Consider the following 12729-nt stretch of genomic DNA (forward strand, 5'->3'; position numbering starts at 1 on the left):
ACACATATTTATTATATTCATATATATATATATATATATATATATATATACACAATATATATGCACATATATATATACATGTGTATTGGTTTAACAAATAATATATTTATACGTACATACATACGTACATAAATATATACCTATATATATATATATGCATATCTATATAAGTATATATATGTATACATATGTATATATAGCCATTTAGATATACATATAAATATACATATATATATATATACATATATATATGCGTGTGTGTGTGTGTTATCTGTAGACACAATGAAGAACAATAGCCTGGAAATGTATCAGTAGAATGAGAAACGACGAATACTAAGTGGAGTAAATACATCTTCAAACACCCTGACCCCGTTCTCCACCGCCACCATGCCCCAGTGACGTGTGTCTCGGCGTCTGTTTGAATTTTCAGTTAAATCTTTGCAATTTTATAGAGAAGTGCTCTACCAGTTGACACTGTAAAGTGATTAAGTTCGATTTTGATGTCAGACATCTGTGTTCAATATTAAATCCATGTAAACATTGGCATCATACGAATATATGTATCTTTTGTGTCTCTGTGCGTGTGACCATATACATATTTATGTATGTATATATATATATGTAGGTACATATATACATATGTAGTAATGTATACGTGTGTGTCCGTGTGTGTATGTAGAGCGTGTACTCACACATATATATGCATATGTATACACATATATATACATGCATATATATACACATCTATATACATAAAAATGCCCCCTTTTAAAGCCTAGCCAGGCTCATGGGCCCGGTTTCCCGGTTTCAATGGCGTAGGTGTCCCCCAGCTGGGTACGACGCCAGTTCATCACATCGTTACTCATTTTTGCCAGCTGAGTGGAACTGGAGCAACGTGAAATGAAATGTTTTGCTCAAGAACACAACGCATCGCCCGGTCCAGGAATCGAACCCAAAATCTTACGATCCTGATATTGTTATGAATTTTCCGTTAGCTTGCTCCCTCGGTTACAACATGCATGTAACTTTTAGATGTCTTTTAAAGTAGCCGGACGATTTAGTTTCTATCTTCAGCATATCGGTTAGAATTGATATATATATATGTGTGTGTGTGTGTGTGTGTGTTTGTGTACATTATATATATACATACACACATTTATATATACGTACATACATAATTTGATTACAGGACCAAATCTCACTTGTACGTTTTCTTTTCCTATTCTAGGAAATGTTTCATAATTTTAAAAATGTCTTTGTTCTTTGTCTTACAACTTTGGTTGCTTATTCCATTAATGCTATAAATGGATTTGCGATATTTATTCCAGAATCAGTATCATCTTTTACCAATAGCTTCTTACCATAAAGCACATAAAACATTATTTATCCTGAATGAGCATATTTTCGCTCGACCTCCTTGAAATAGCAACTAACTTCTCTTCAGAACGATACTATATAAATGTCTGCTGACATCCGGAAAAAGGTGTGATGTTCAATATTAGAATGCTTTGAACAACAGGACTGCTCAATCGTGTGTGATCTGGATGTAAGCAACAGTAACAGTGATATTATTAGAACGAAGTCAGTAAAACCTTATTTGGAAGCCTCTCTGTTAGCTGCTACCAATCAGAGCAAAGCACCTTTTAAATCATACTCTCTCTCTCTCGAGTTACGATAAAAACAGCGCACAAGATAATGTAGAAAAATCAATAAAACGTGTATAGTAAACATGCCTCTGAGGGCGGAACATCCAGCGTTTCGGATAGATTCGTTCCCCAGAGAAAATTTAATTAGAAAACACATTGGGCTTCCTTCTGTCAACTTTTCCTTGAAAAAAGATTGTCCAAAACGTTACTTTTTCCATGCCCGAACCCAATCTCATTTTGCAGATGTTGCTGAATAATACGATTCTAGCCGACGCAGAACAAAAATCTCTTTGGAATATCTTTGACGTTATGTTTTCGATAGTGAAATCTCATTGTGTATTTAAATATTCTTTTCTACTCTAGGCACAAGGCCCTGAATTTTGGGGGAGGGGGTCAGTCGATTAGTTCGACCCCAGTACGCAACTGGTACTTAATTTATCGGCCTCGAAAGGATGAAAAGCAAAGTCGAACTCGGCAGAATTTGAACTCAGAACGTAAGGACAGACAAAATATCGCTAAGCATTTCGCCCAGCGTGCTAACGTTTCTGCCAGCTCGCCGCCTTATGTGCATTTAAATATCAGAATACAATGCTCACAGGTGGAGCGTCTTCGTTTCTATTTCTATCGTATCTGCACTGACATGAGGATAATTGTATCGTCTTATATAAGATGGGATGGTCACCATTGTAATGTCATTGATCAAATGAGATCTTTTTGATCAATATGAATTAAGGTTAAACAACAACTACAAACAGCGGAGCGTTTACTTAGTTGTTTGACGTGCTACAAACAGTAGCTAAATCTCCTTCAAACAGCTTAACGTCGTAAGACAAGGGACACAAGAAATCATGTAATCATAGACTTAAAGAACAGTTGGGATGATCATTGCCGGAACGTCTTTTTTTTTATATTAGAGAGATAAGATGAAATACATGCGTAGATAAGTGAGTGAAAGGTAGCGACATCAATGCTCAGAGCCCTGCTCAATAAAAAATAGACCTGGTGTCTAGCAACAATAGCGACATCAACGTTGAAGTTCCTGTCTTTGAACCTCATTTAAAAAACATCTTTCTTTTTTTCCAGCATCACAGATTAACCTACTTGTGGTCCACTTAGCAGATTTAAGCTTCAAAATTTAATCTCTTAAGACGACTCAATGGCTTATTGAAAACTATAGCTTCAAGAATTAAGTCTCAACTGTAACTATATCCTCTTATATGGCATCAAAGAAAAGGATGAGGGCAGTTTTATGTCAAAGTTGCTAAATGTTTGATATGAACGACAGAGAACATAAAAAGGCTTCTCTCTTTCTCTTATCTGTAATAACTACTTTCAGTTTCATGGCCATATCTTCCGTATCTCTATGGACTTAGCTTTTATTTGTATATAATTCAATTTTCACTCATCTCTCTCTCTCTCTCTCTCTCTCTACCTCAGCTATCTTATGAATGTATGACTCTGAAATTTTAGCCTATATCATCTTTTACACACAGTCTGTGCATCTATTTCCGCTTTCCCCTCATATCACTCTATCCATTTCAAATTGTGTCAACCCTATCATCTTTGTATGTATCTCAACTTCCATACACTTCTTCTGCATTCATTTGGACACAGCTCCATTATTTAGGTCTCTTTTCATTTCTCCCTTATCTCTCTCTTTCCCTGATCCCTGTACCTGCCTTAACGTTCACTTTCCTATCTACATATCTGTTCCAACGTAATTCTCTCATAGCTCTTTCCACTCTTCATACGCATTGTATTTGTTATCGCTCGAAGTCTCTCAGTCTTTACCACTCTATCTGGCCATTTCTGCTAATTTTCGGTCTCGAATTTATGTACCTATCGCAACTTTTACACTGCTCTCTCTCCCTCTCCCTCTCTCTCTCTCTCTCTCTCTCTCCTCATTCTTATGTTTGTGTCTATCTCAGTTTTAATCGTCTTCTGTTTGCTCAACAGCTATCAATCCTCAATACGTTACATGCGGCTTAAAAAAAAAAGAAACAACAAACAATCCCTGCTTTTCAATTGAAATAAATGTATTCATGCAGAACGGGAAAGCGAAATAAGTGATCTGTGTAAATCTGCTGCTAATATTCTGCAATTCGGACAGAAAACTAACTTCGACAGGCGCACTCGACGTCTTGAATGTTTTATATTTTTAATAAAGTAGATTAGTAGCATATTATCAAGAAACGCCAGTTGTTATTTTCAAAGTTTCTGCTGCTGCTGCTGTTGTTGTTGTTGTTTTCGTTGCATGAACGCATTTCAGATTATTTGTTGTTGTTGTTGTTGTTACATTCGTTGTTGTGGTTTAGTCCTACAGAGTCATCACCGAACATTTCTAGGTCTGTGATGTTGTTATTATTATTTAGCCTTAAGTTAACCTTGAACGTGCAATCTTACTATATATAGGCTTCCCATCCGTGATCATCACATCTACTATAATCATAATGTAATTGGCGATTATCCTCAAAACAGTGCGTTCCGGTCGTCTTCAAGGCCTGGATCGCTCTAATGCTCAACGGTATATGCTTGGTAATTAGACTAAATGGTCACCTAGCGATAACCATTTAGTCTCACCATTTCAGCTGTAGTGTTGGTATATTGTTCAGTGGATATAACTACTTAGTCATGTCTTTATATATATTCAGATTCGGCAAGGGAAAGCCAGAAATGATATGTTCAATTGTTTCATTGTGCTGGTTGTACATTCTGCATTTGGTGTTGCGGCCCGATTTAATTGCTTTTATAGTTGTTTGTGTTCAGGCGTTGGTCTTGTGCAACGAGAATCAGCCCTTCCGTTTCTTCTTTTAATCCAGAGTTTTTGAGCCATTGTTGGATTTTACTTCGGCTCACCTCTCCGTCAGACCTGGCAATCTATTGGCCTTGGAGTGATCTTGCTCTCCATTTCTTCTTTAGTATGTTTTTTGAGTTGTTTTCATGTTTGTGTCTTTGACCATTTCTGTTATGTTGTCATCTGAGACCAGTGTATCAGTGTGGTCTGTTTTTGATTTGTATTTCCTCGCAGGGAATTCATTGATGCACGTCCATCATGTTCGTTACTCGCTGTGGATCTCATTATTCTTCTTTTCTCGTTGTAGGAAACAAATCCAAAAGCAAGGCTAGAAATGAACCATCACAGCGGAAGCAAGATTCTTCATCAACTACTGAACTGACAAATGCCAGTTCCAACAGCATAAATGATAGTTATTCTTCCGAAAATCGGACTCATCACAGTACAAGCCGCAGCGTCAGTTTCCAGATCACTGAAAGCTTGTCAATCCAACAAGTCCAACACGAACGCAGTCTGCAAAACAAGAAAAGGGTTATAAAGATGCTGTTTGTTGTTGTCTTGGAATTCTTCATATGTTGGACACCATTGTTTACCATTATGACTTGGGAATACTTAGATCGCCGAACTTTAAGGTATTATTCACATTTTTAAACTAATTTCTTCCAAAGCATGTCCTTCACTACTAGGCATCTTGTTAAAACATACCAAGCAGTGTTTCTGTATTATTGTCTTGTGTTTAGCATTCTTAACTTTCACCCAGTCGGTCCAGTTTCGAGTCGAGATATAGGTACGTATGCATTTTCGCGCCTCTGTTACAGCAAATACCTGTTGGATCAATGTAGCAGAAATAACAGCTAAATCTTTCTCAAACTATACCCGACCGCCTTAAAATAAAATCCATTGCATTTTATTAGACCCATGGTTGACTGTTCCTGGAAGCAAAAGGTTGTGATGCTCACGACTGGATTTTCTTTGACCATAGACCAATTCAAACAGGGTAGATAAAGCAAGGATACTAGAAATAATTCTTAATCTCAATTTGTTTTCCTTTATGCGCCCTTTTAAAGCCTAGCCAGGCTCATGGGTCCGGTTTCCCAGTTTCTATGGCGCATGTCTTCCCCCAGCTGGACGAGATGCTAGTCCATCGCAGCGTTACCCAAGAAATAGGAAGAAAGAGTGCGAGAAAGTTGGGCGAAAGAGTACAACAGGAGTCGCTACCACCCCACTGCCGGAGCCTCGTGGAGCTTTTAGGTGTTTTCGGTCAATAAACACTCACAACGCCCGGTCTGGGAATCGAAACCGCGATCCCCCAACCGCGAGTCCGCTGTCCTAACCACTGGGCCATTGCGCCTCCACTTAATTCTTAATTACTATCCTTAATATTATTATCATACAGGTTATCGACTGTTTCAATTTTTTGTGTATTCTGTAATATTTTTGTCCTTTTATGAAGGTCTTAATATTTTACTGGTTTTAATATTTGCCATGCTAGAGTACCCTTTCAAGGGATATTTAACCAGTCATATTCGATCGCAGTACATATTTTATCGATCTTTGTCGAGTATGTATATATAGAATAGAAACTTCTCATGTTGACCGTCCGTCTCTTCGTGACTTCAATGAATACATATGGAAATATAAAGTACTTCACACACATTTGATTCTCTATTCTCTCAATACATTCTGTTCATGACAATCGTTCACGATATTCTTTTTATAATCACAATTCTATTATATATTTGTATATTATCATTTATCTCGTTAAAAAAATTCTGTGTTTTGTTCCTTTACGTCACACTCATGTCATAAATTCTCTTTCTCTTAGATATTCCACCATTTTCTTCAATAAAGCTAGATTTCAAATACAAGAAACCATTTCCTTGCCATACTAAATCGAATGGTCTACTTTGTCCAAGCTTTTCATGAGTAATATGCTATCCTATTTAAAATAGATAAGATGGATTTTGAAGAACCGAGCTTAAAATGGAAACCTTATATAGGTTCGTATTAGGAGTTTATTTTCAGAATGAAAGCAGTTGATATACTTTTCTGTGGATCTCGTACGGATTCTTTTTGAAAGTGTTTAAATATTTGAAGCAATTTAGCTACAAATTCAAGATATAAAATTAGTTCTTGTACGAAATTAGAAATAAAAATTACCACAACTGAAAGCGCTGCTGCTGCTGTTGACTTCTGCTAAGTTGGTTCTGTGAGATCCAAGCCTTACGATCACATTCTTTCTGTCCGCGACCATCACTCTTTCTGTTTAGCTAGGACTACAATGTTTCATATGTCCTTCATTTTCTTTTTAAGATTATCGAATCCTAGACTACAATATGTTAAAAAAAATATGTCGTGCGTTTTTTCAAGAAGTAGTGTATAATTTGGCTGCTATTTCTAGTAATCTGAACCAATGGGTATTGCGTTCTTCCATTTAGAAAGTAAGATTTATTTTACAATAGCAGAAGTTTACTCTTTTGTATGAGGAGAAACAAAAAGTAGAGGTTTTAAGGAAAAACAACTTTGAAGTTGCTTCAAATCTCGTCTCGCAACCACATGACATTGATATTTATGTGTTTCAGTCATTAACAAATTTTTATGAAACATATTTCTTTTGTTAAGAATTGTAAACACGCGAAACAAAATGCTGAACAACATTTCATCTGCTTTTATGATCTTAGTTCAAATTCCGACGAAGAATTGATCAAAATAATCGATATATCCACTCCTCTCGAACATGAAACCAATATCACTGATTTCTTTATTAGCAAAAAGTATATCTCATTTAGATAATTAATACGTTTATGCTTTCGACAAAGTCCCTTCAAATATAAACTAAAATTTGATAAAACTTAGGATATGAGTACACCAAAATTTTCCCAGAACATGCCAAACATAATAGCATCAACTTAGACGATTTAAATTCGAGTATCGCAAAATCATAACTTATTTAAGTGATAGGTTGTTGTTGATGAGATGTATTCAGATATAATGGCTTGTCACGTAACACCTGAAGAAATTTGTCCCGATATCGTTTCAAGATATTTTCATTGATTTCTTTTCGGACACTTAAGTATAGTAGGGTCCGTTGAGGAGAATTATTATGTGGCAATGTGTTTATATGTTGTGAGCCTGAATTGTATAGAGGATGGGATGTACAGAGCGGAAATACAGCCTTGCAGGAAGTATAGATTTTATGAGAAGGTGGTTTCTGCAATGATGATGGTTATTCTTCACATTGGCAAAATGATCATCTCTCATAACAACGTTTGAGAGAATTTACTTTTAATATTTTAATGTGGTCCCAATAATCAATATCAATCAGCCATACCATATTATTTTTATCAAGCTATAATATTTAAGTTTACTCTCGTTTCGTGGGAGATATTGTAATCTTTATGCTGGAACTAATACCAAAACAATGGTTTTAGATGTGTTTACTGCAGCTGATGCTATTCTTTTCCAGTGCCATTGACGACTTCTTGAAGAACTAATCTTCTTTCTCGTTCAGTGTTGTTTCACTCTCAACAACGCAGCAAGAGAGGCGATGGCGAAACGTACAGAGCGGTTTTAAAAGAGAATCTGGCGAGCGATGGAAAAGAAAAAATCTATGCAGCCAATTGACCTACTAGAAATAGCAACCAAATCAAATACTACTCTCTTGAAAAAGGATTAGCACAGATTAGATAATCCTAACAGGCAGAGATTAGAACAGCTGAATTACCGTTCCATCAAAACAAGACACAGTAATGTCGAGGAGTTTTATGAGGATGACTGAGCTCCAAATATGACCATCTCAACTTTACAGAACATTAAGATCTTTAACTTTTATCTTTTGTCTTTGTTTCACTCATTTGAGGCGACCATGCTGGAGCACTGCGTTGGAGTATTTTTTGGTCGAATGAATTGACTCCAGTATTCATTATTTTCTTTTAAATCCCGGTACTCATTCTGTTGGTCTCTTTTTGCTGACCCACTAAGTTACAGGGACATAAACATACCAGCACAGGTTGTCAAGGGGTGGTGGGAGACAAATACATACGGAAAGATGTTCACACACACACACACACACACACACACACACGTCTATATTTATATGTGTGTGTTATGAGTGTACAAAGGGCTTCTTGACCTTTCCGTTGACCAAATTCACTCACAAGACATTGGTCGGCTCAAGACTATAGTAAAAGACGATCTTGCTTAAGGTGCTGCGCTGAAAGACTGAACCTGGAGCCATGCGGTTGGGAAGCAAGCATTTTACCACACAGCCGCGCTTGCAATATGATTTACGAACCGAATTCACATACAATACATTGTTTTTTTTTCTTCTTTTCGCTCATTTGACATATTTGAAGACAGTTTCAGCTTCATTAACTTAAATTTCATTAATTACCAATTATCTGGAAATTAACCAAATTAATTCATGTCTCCTCACGTTCGTAATGTTATCCCACAATCTCCACGCAGTTTGCGAAAAAAAACATCTCATTTTTTTATTAGGGTGTTTGCTTCAGTTATTGGTCTACGCCCATACTGGAGCACAGCCTCGAGAGCATTCGTCAAAGAAATTGAGCCCAGGACTTATTTCCCGTCTGGTGCTTATCCTATCAGCTTCTTTATTTCCGAACATCAAAGTTAAGTCCCGTTAACATAGCGGTTCGACAATAAAGATATCGATTGTCAAGCGGAGTGGCGACAAACTCAAGCATGTACACATACATACGTATTTATGAGCATGTTCTTGTGTTTGTGCATGTCTATATAAATATATGTATACAAGAAAATTCAACACAGTTTCCCTCCACTAAATTTGCTCACAAATCATTGGTCAGACTGGAGCTATAGTGGAAGACATGACCAAGGTGTCATCCAGAGCACTGGGCCTGGAACCACACTGATGCGAAGTGGGTGTAGCTTGAAACCATAACCGACCCCTATATATGTATAAGTTATACGTATAACCTATTTAATCTAGCATCAGTATTAAGGACTTTGTCTGTAATTATTCGATCATTTACCTTACGCCTAATGTATATGCACGTGTGTTTGTGTGTGTATTTTCATATGTGTATATTTGTATATGCCTGTTTCAGGGTATTGACTGTGTATAGTACTCATTAGAATGGATTATTGCTATTGTTTAATTCCATATTATCATATTTCTTCTTCTATTTCCAGCCGCCACCTCAGTGGTATGGCAAAATCGTACATCCAACTGTTGGCCTACACCTCTTCTTGTTGCAATCCAATCACCTACTGCTTCATGAACAGCCGTTTCCGTCAGAGTTTCATATCAGCTTTCCAGTGCCGTTACATACGGGTCCATAATTATAAGTCTAGAACGTCTATGGGTCTAGACGTTTCCACCACGTGTTGATATGGGATTGTATGAAAGAGAAACATCGAGGGAAACACACCGAGGGGAGAAAATTAAAAAAGAAAAATATCAACGTGGATTCAGACGGATGACCTGATGAACAGCCAAAAATCTCGAATTGTTGGAAGCGAAAAAAAGAGAGAGATGAAGGAAAAACGAAATATTTGCCGACAGCGGCATCTACATCAATATCTCATTCATACAGAAAAGAACAACGAGACATACATTATATATATATATATACATGAATACATATGCATATATATATATACATACATGCATATATGCACACACACACGCACATATACATGCACACATACATACACACATATACATATATGCATGCATTGATGCATACATAGATATTCCACATGCATATATGCATGCATTGATGCATACATAGATATTCCACATGCATATATGTATGCATCAATACACACATACAAATGTATATATATATATATATATATATATATATATATATGTATATATACATATACACGTATATATATATATATGTATATATATCGGCATGCGTATATATGTATATATATATATACTTAGGTATATCGGCATGCATGTATGTATATATATATATATATGTATATATATACACACACACACACACACACACACACACACACATATATTATGTCTCGGAATATCGTATCTCTAAAACATTGTCTCTCTGGTAGTCAGATATCATAAGACGTTTATCGTTACATGATGCGCTTGTCAACCGATTGCAAAGATAATCACCAATGCGCGCTGTAAGCGTTTATAAAGTAACGTCGACGAACGCAACATGTTAGTATAGAACACCTGTATGAACATCTGATCTCCACAAACATCTGACAACCACAATGTTTCTCAAGACTAACTACATTTCATCTATATTTATCCCCATGTGGGGCTTTGTTATATTTTCAAGTGTCTCCTTTTATTAGTTGTTTTAATATGTATCATTCTCCACATCGTCGCTCTAAATCTGTTTCCTTTCAACTACAATTTCAGTGAACCTTCTCACTAACGGTTTAGCATTAAATTATTTTTGTTAAATATGAACTATTTCACCATGTGTGTGTACATGGGTGTTGGCGCAAGCCTGTATATATATATATATATATATATATATATACTTACATACACAGAGAGAGACATACAGGTATATAAAATGCCAAAGAGCATAAAATCATTATATATCAAAATTATCTCCCATCTACAGGTTGTATTATAATTTCATAATTATCAAATTGCAATTAAGACCAGCTCATTTGAAAAGGGGAGACCAAAGAATTCAAAAATTTCTCCATAGTTGATATGCCATTAGGGAAAACATTGCCAGCAGATAAGAGGACAGCTATGGATATGGGTTCTGGATCGATAGAGGCCCTTGGAAAGACAATTGTACAGCTTTATTTCCAGTAACCACAAAGCATAAAAAATGGGAACATATGTAGGGCCGAGTTAATTTGCATAATTTAAAGAAAAGGAACGTAAAAGAAATAACAGTGAGCGAACCGTAGCAAGTATTTGAGCAACATAAATAAGTACCATCTTAGCTTACATCACAAATTCTTAATGAAAATTATTCGGGACACGGAATGTATAAGAACTGTTATAGATGAAGACAAGTGTGAATGATGATGCCATTAAGACTGTGGGACAACTAACGGCATGTGTGTGTAGCAGTAGCATGGGCGTGTTCTTGTTTTCAATACCAACCAAGTGTAAGCAACATTGTTACATTAAATATTCTTTACACGAAAAATGATTCATCAATACATGTGTGTGTGTGCGTGTGTGTGTGTGTGTGTGTGTGTGTGTGTGTGTGTGTGTGTGTGTGTGTGTGTGTGTGTGTGTGTGTGTGTGTGTGTGTGTGTGTGTGTGTGGTGTGTGTGGTGTGTGTGGTGTGTGTGTGTGTGTGTGTTATACAGGTGGGTATATATATATACATATATATATACATACATGTGTGTGTATGTATGTGTCTGCGTATGTATGTACGTACGTACGTATGTATGTCAGATGGCTTGATAAATATTTATGAGGTTGATGAAGATGAAAGGCGGACATGTGAATGACCGTCAAATGTGATGCCTCAAGTTTTCCCTATTTCACTGACAAGTACATTCCTCGCATGCGTTCTAACATACACAGAAATTGTGTATGAAGGTTTTAACCTCGTTATTTCATTCGTAAACCGTATAGATATATGCGCATGCGTGCTCATCTAGATTGTGTCAACCCACACACATCTGAAGATATGCTGTGTAAACGTGTATGTATTTGATATGGTTAATTGTACTTTTATTATTTCACCGATCAGAAGAATTGAAGCTTGCTCATTTGCATATCTGTAGGTCGTTGTTGTCCAAACTAAGTAAGAACAGTTATGGGGACAGAATGATTTCGGGTAAACACAAGCATTATATGGAAACCACATGACTCCTGTACAACGATAAAGAAACATCACGACTAGTTTGGTCTGTATTTAACAAATTATTACTTCTTTTTAGCAATGCTAACATATTAATATATCTGTGCGTATATATAATCAAAATAAGCAACAGGATATGAAGAGGTGATGCAGTACGACCGTTTCAAGCGGCTCCATTTAATTGAATAATACAATCATTACATCGATTTAAATGCAGGACTATCATCAGCAGCATAAATATAATTAAATATGTATTTTTTTTTATCATCAGTCGGACACATTTGTATAATTTTACTTAAATCCTTCAAAGCTAAAATAACAGCATGGACTGTCTGTCTTTTTATCCTATTAAGTATATAAGTAAAATTATACAAATGTGTGCGACTGATTAATTAAAAAAAATCTTTTTTTCAATTTATGCAGCTGAGGATAGGCCTGCATTTAAATTGATGTAATGATTGCATTGTTCAAT

At 36.1% G+C, this 12729-nt stretch overlaps 1 protein-coding gene across 3 annotated transcripts in view; it reads left to right on the plus strand.

Moving 5' to 3' along the window:
- LOC106876555 (cholecystokinin receptor type A) overlaps positions 1–10273 on the plus strand; it is a 297317-nt gene extending 287044 nt beyond the window's left edge. For 2 of the 3 annotated variants that reach the window (XM_052971429.1, XM_014925151.2), the window contains exons 4-5: positions 4748–5072; positions 9619–10273. In XM_052971429.1, coding sequence (XP_052827389.1) covers positions 4748–5072; positions 9619–9817 — 524 coding nt within the window. In that variant the 3' untranslated portion in view covers positions 9818–10273. Of the gene's footprint in view, positions 1–4747; positions 5073–6265; positions 6413–9618 lie in introns of those variants that run through there. The other variant, XM_052971430.1, reaches the window with a different exon arrangement.
- The last annotated feature ends 2456 nt before the right edge of the window (positions 10274–12729 follow it).

The sequence above is a fragment of the Octopus bimaculoides genome, chromosome 11 (assembly GCF_001194135.2).
Source record: "Octopus bimaculoides isolate UCB-OBI-ISO-001 chromosome 11, ASM119413v2, whole genome shotgun sequence".
Classification (NCBI taxonomy): domain Eukaryota; kingdom Metazoa; phylum Mollusca; class Cephalopoda; order Octopoda; family Octopodidae; genus Octopus; species Octopus bimaculoides.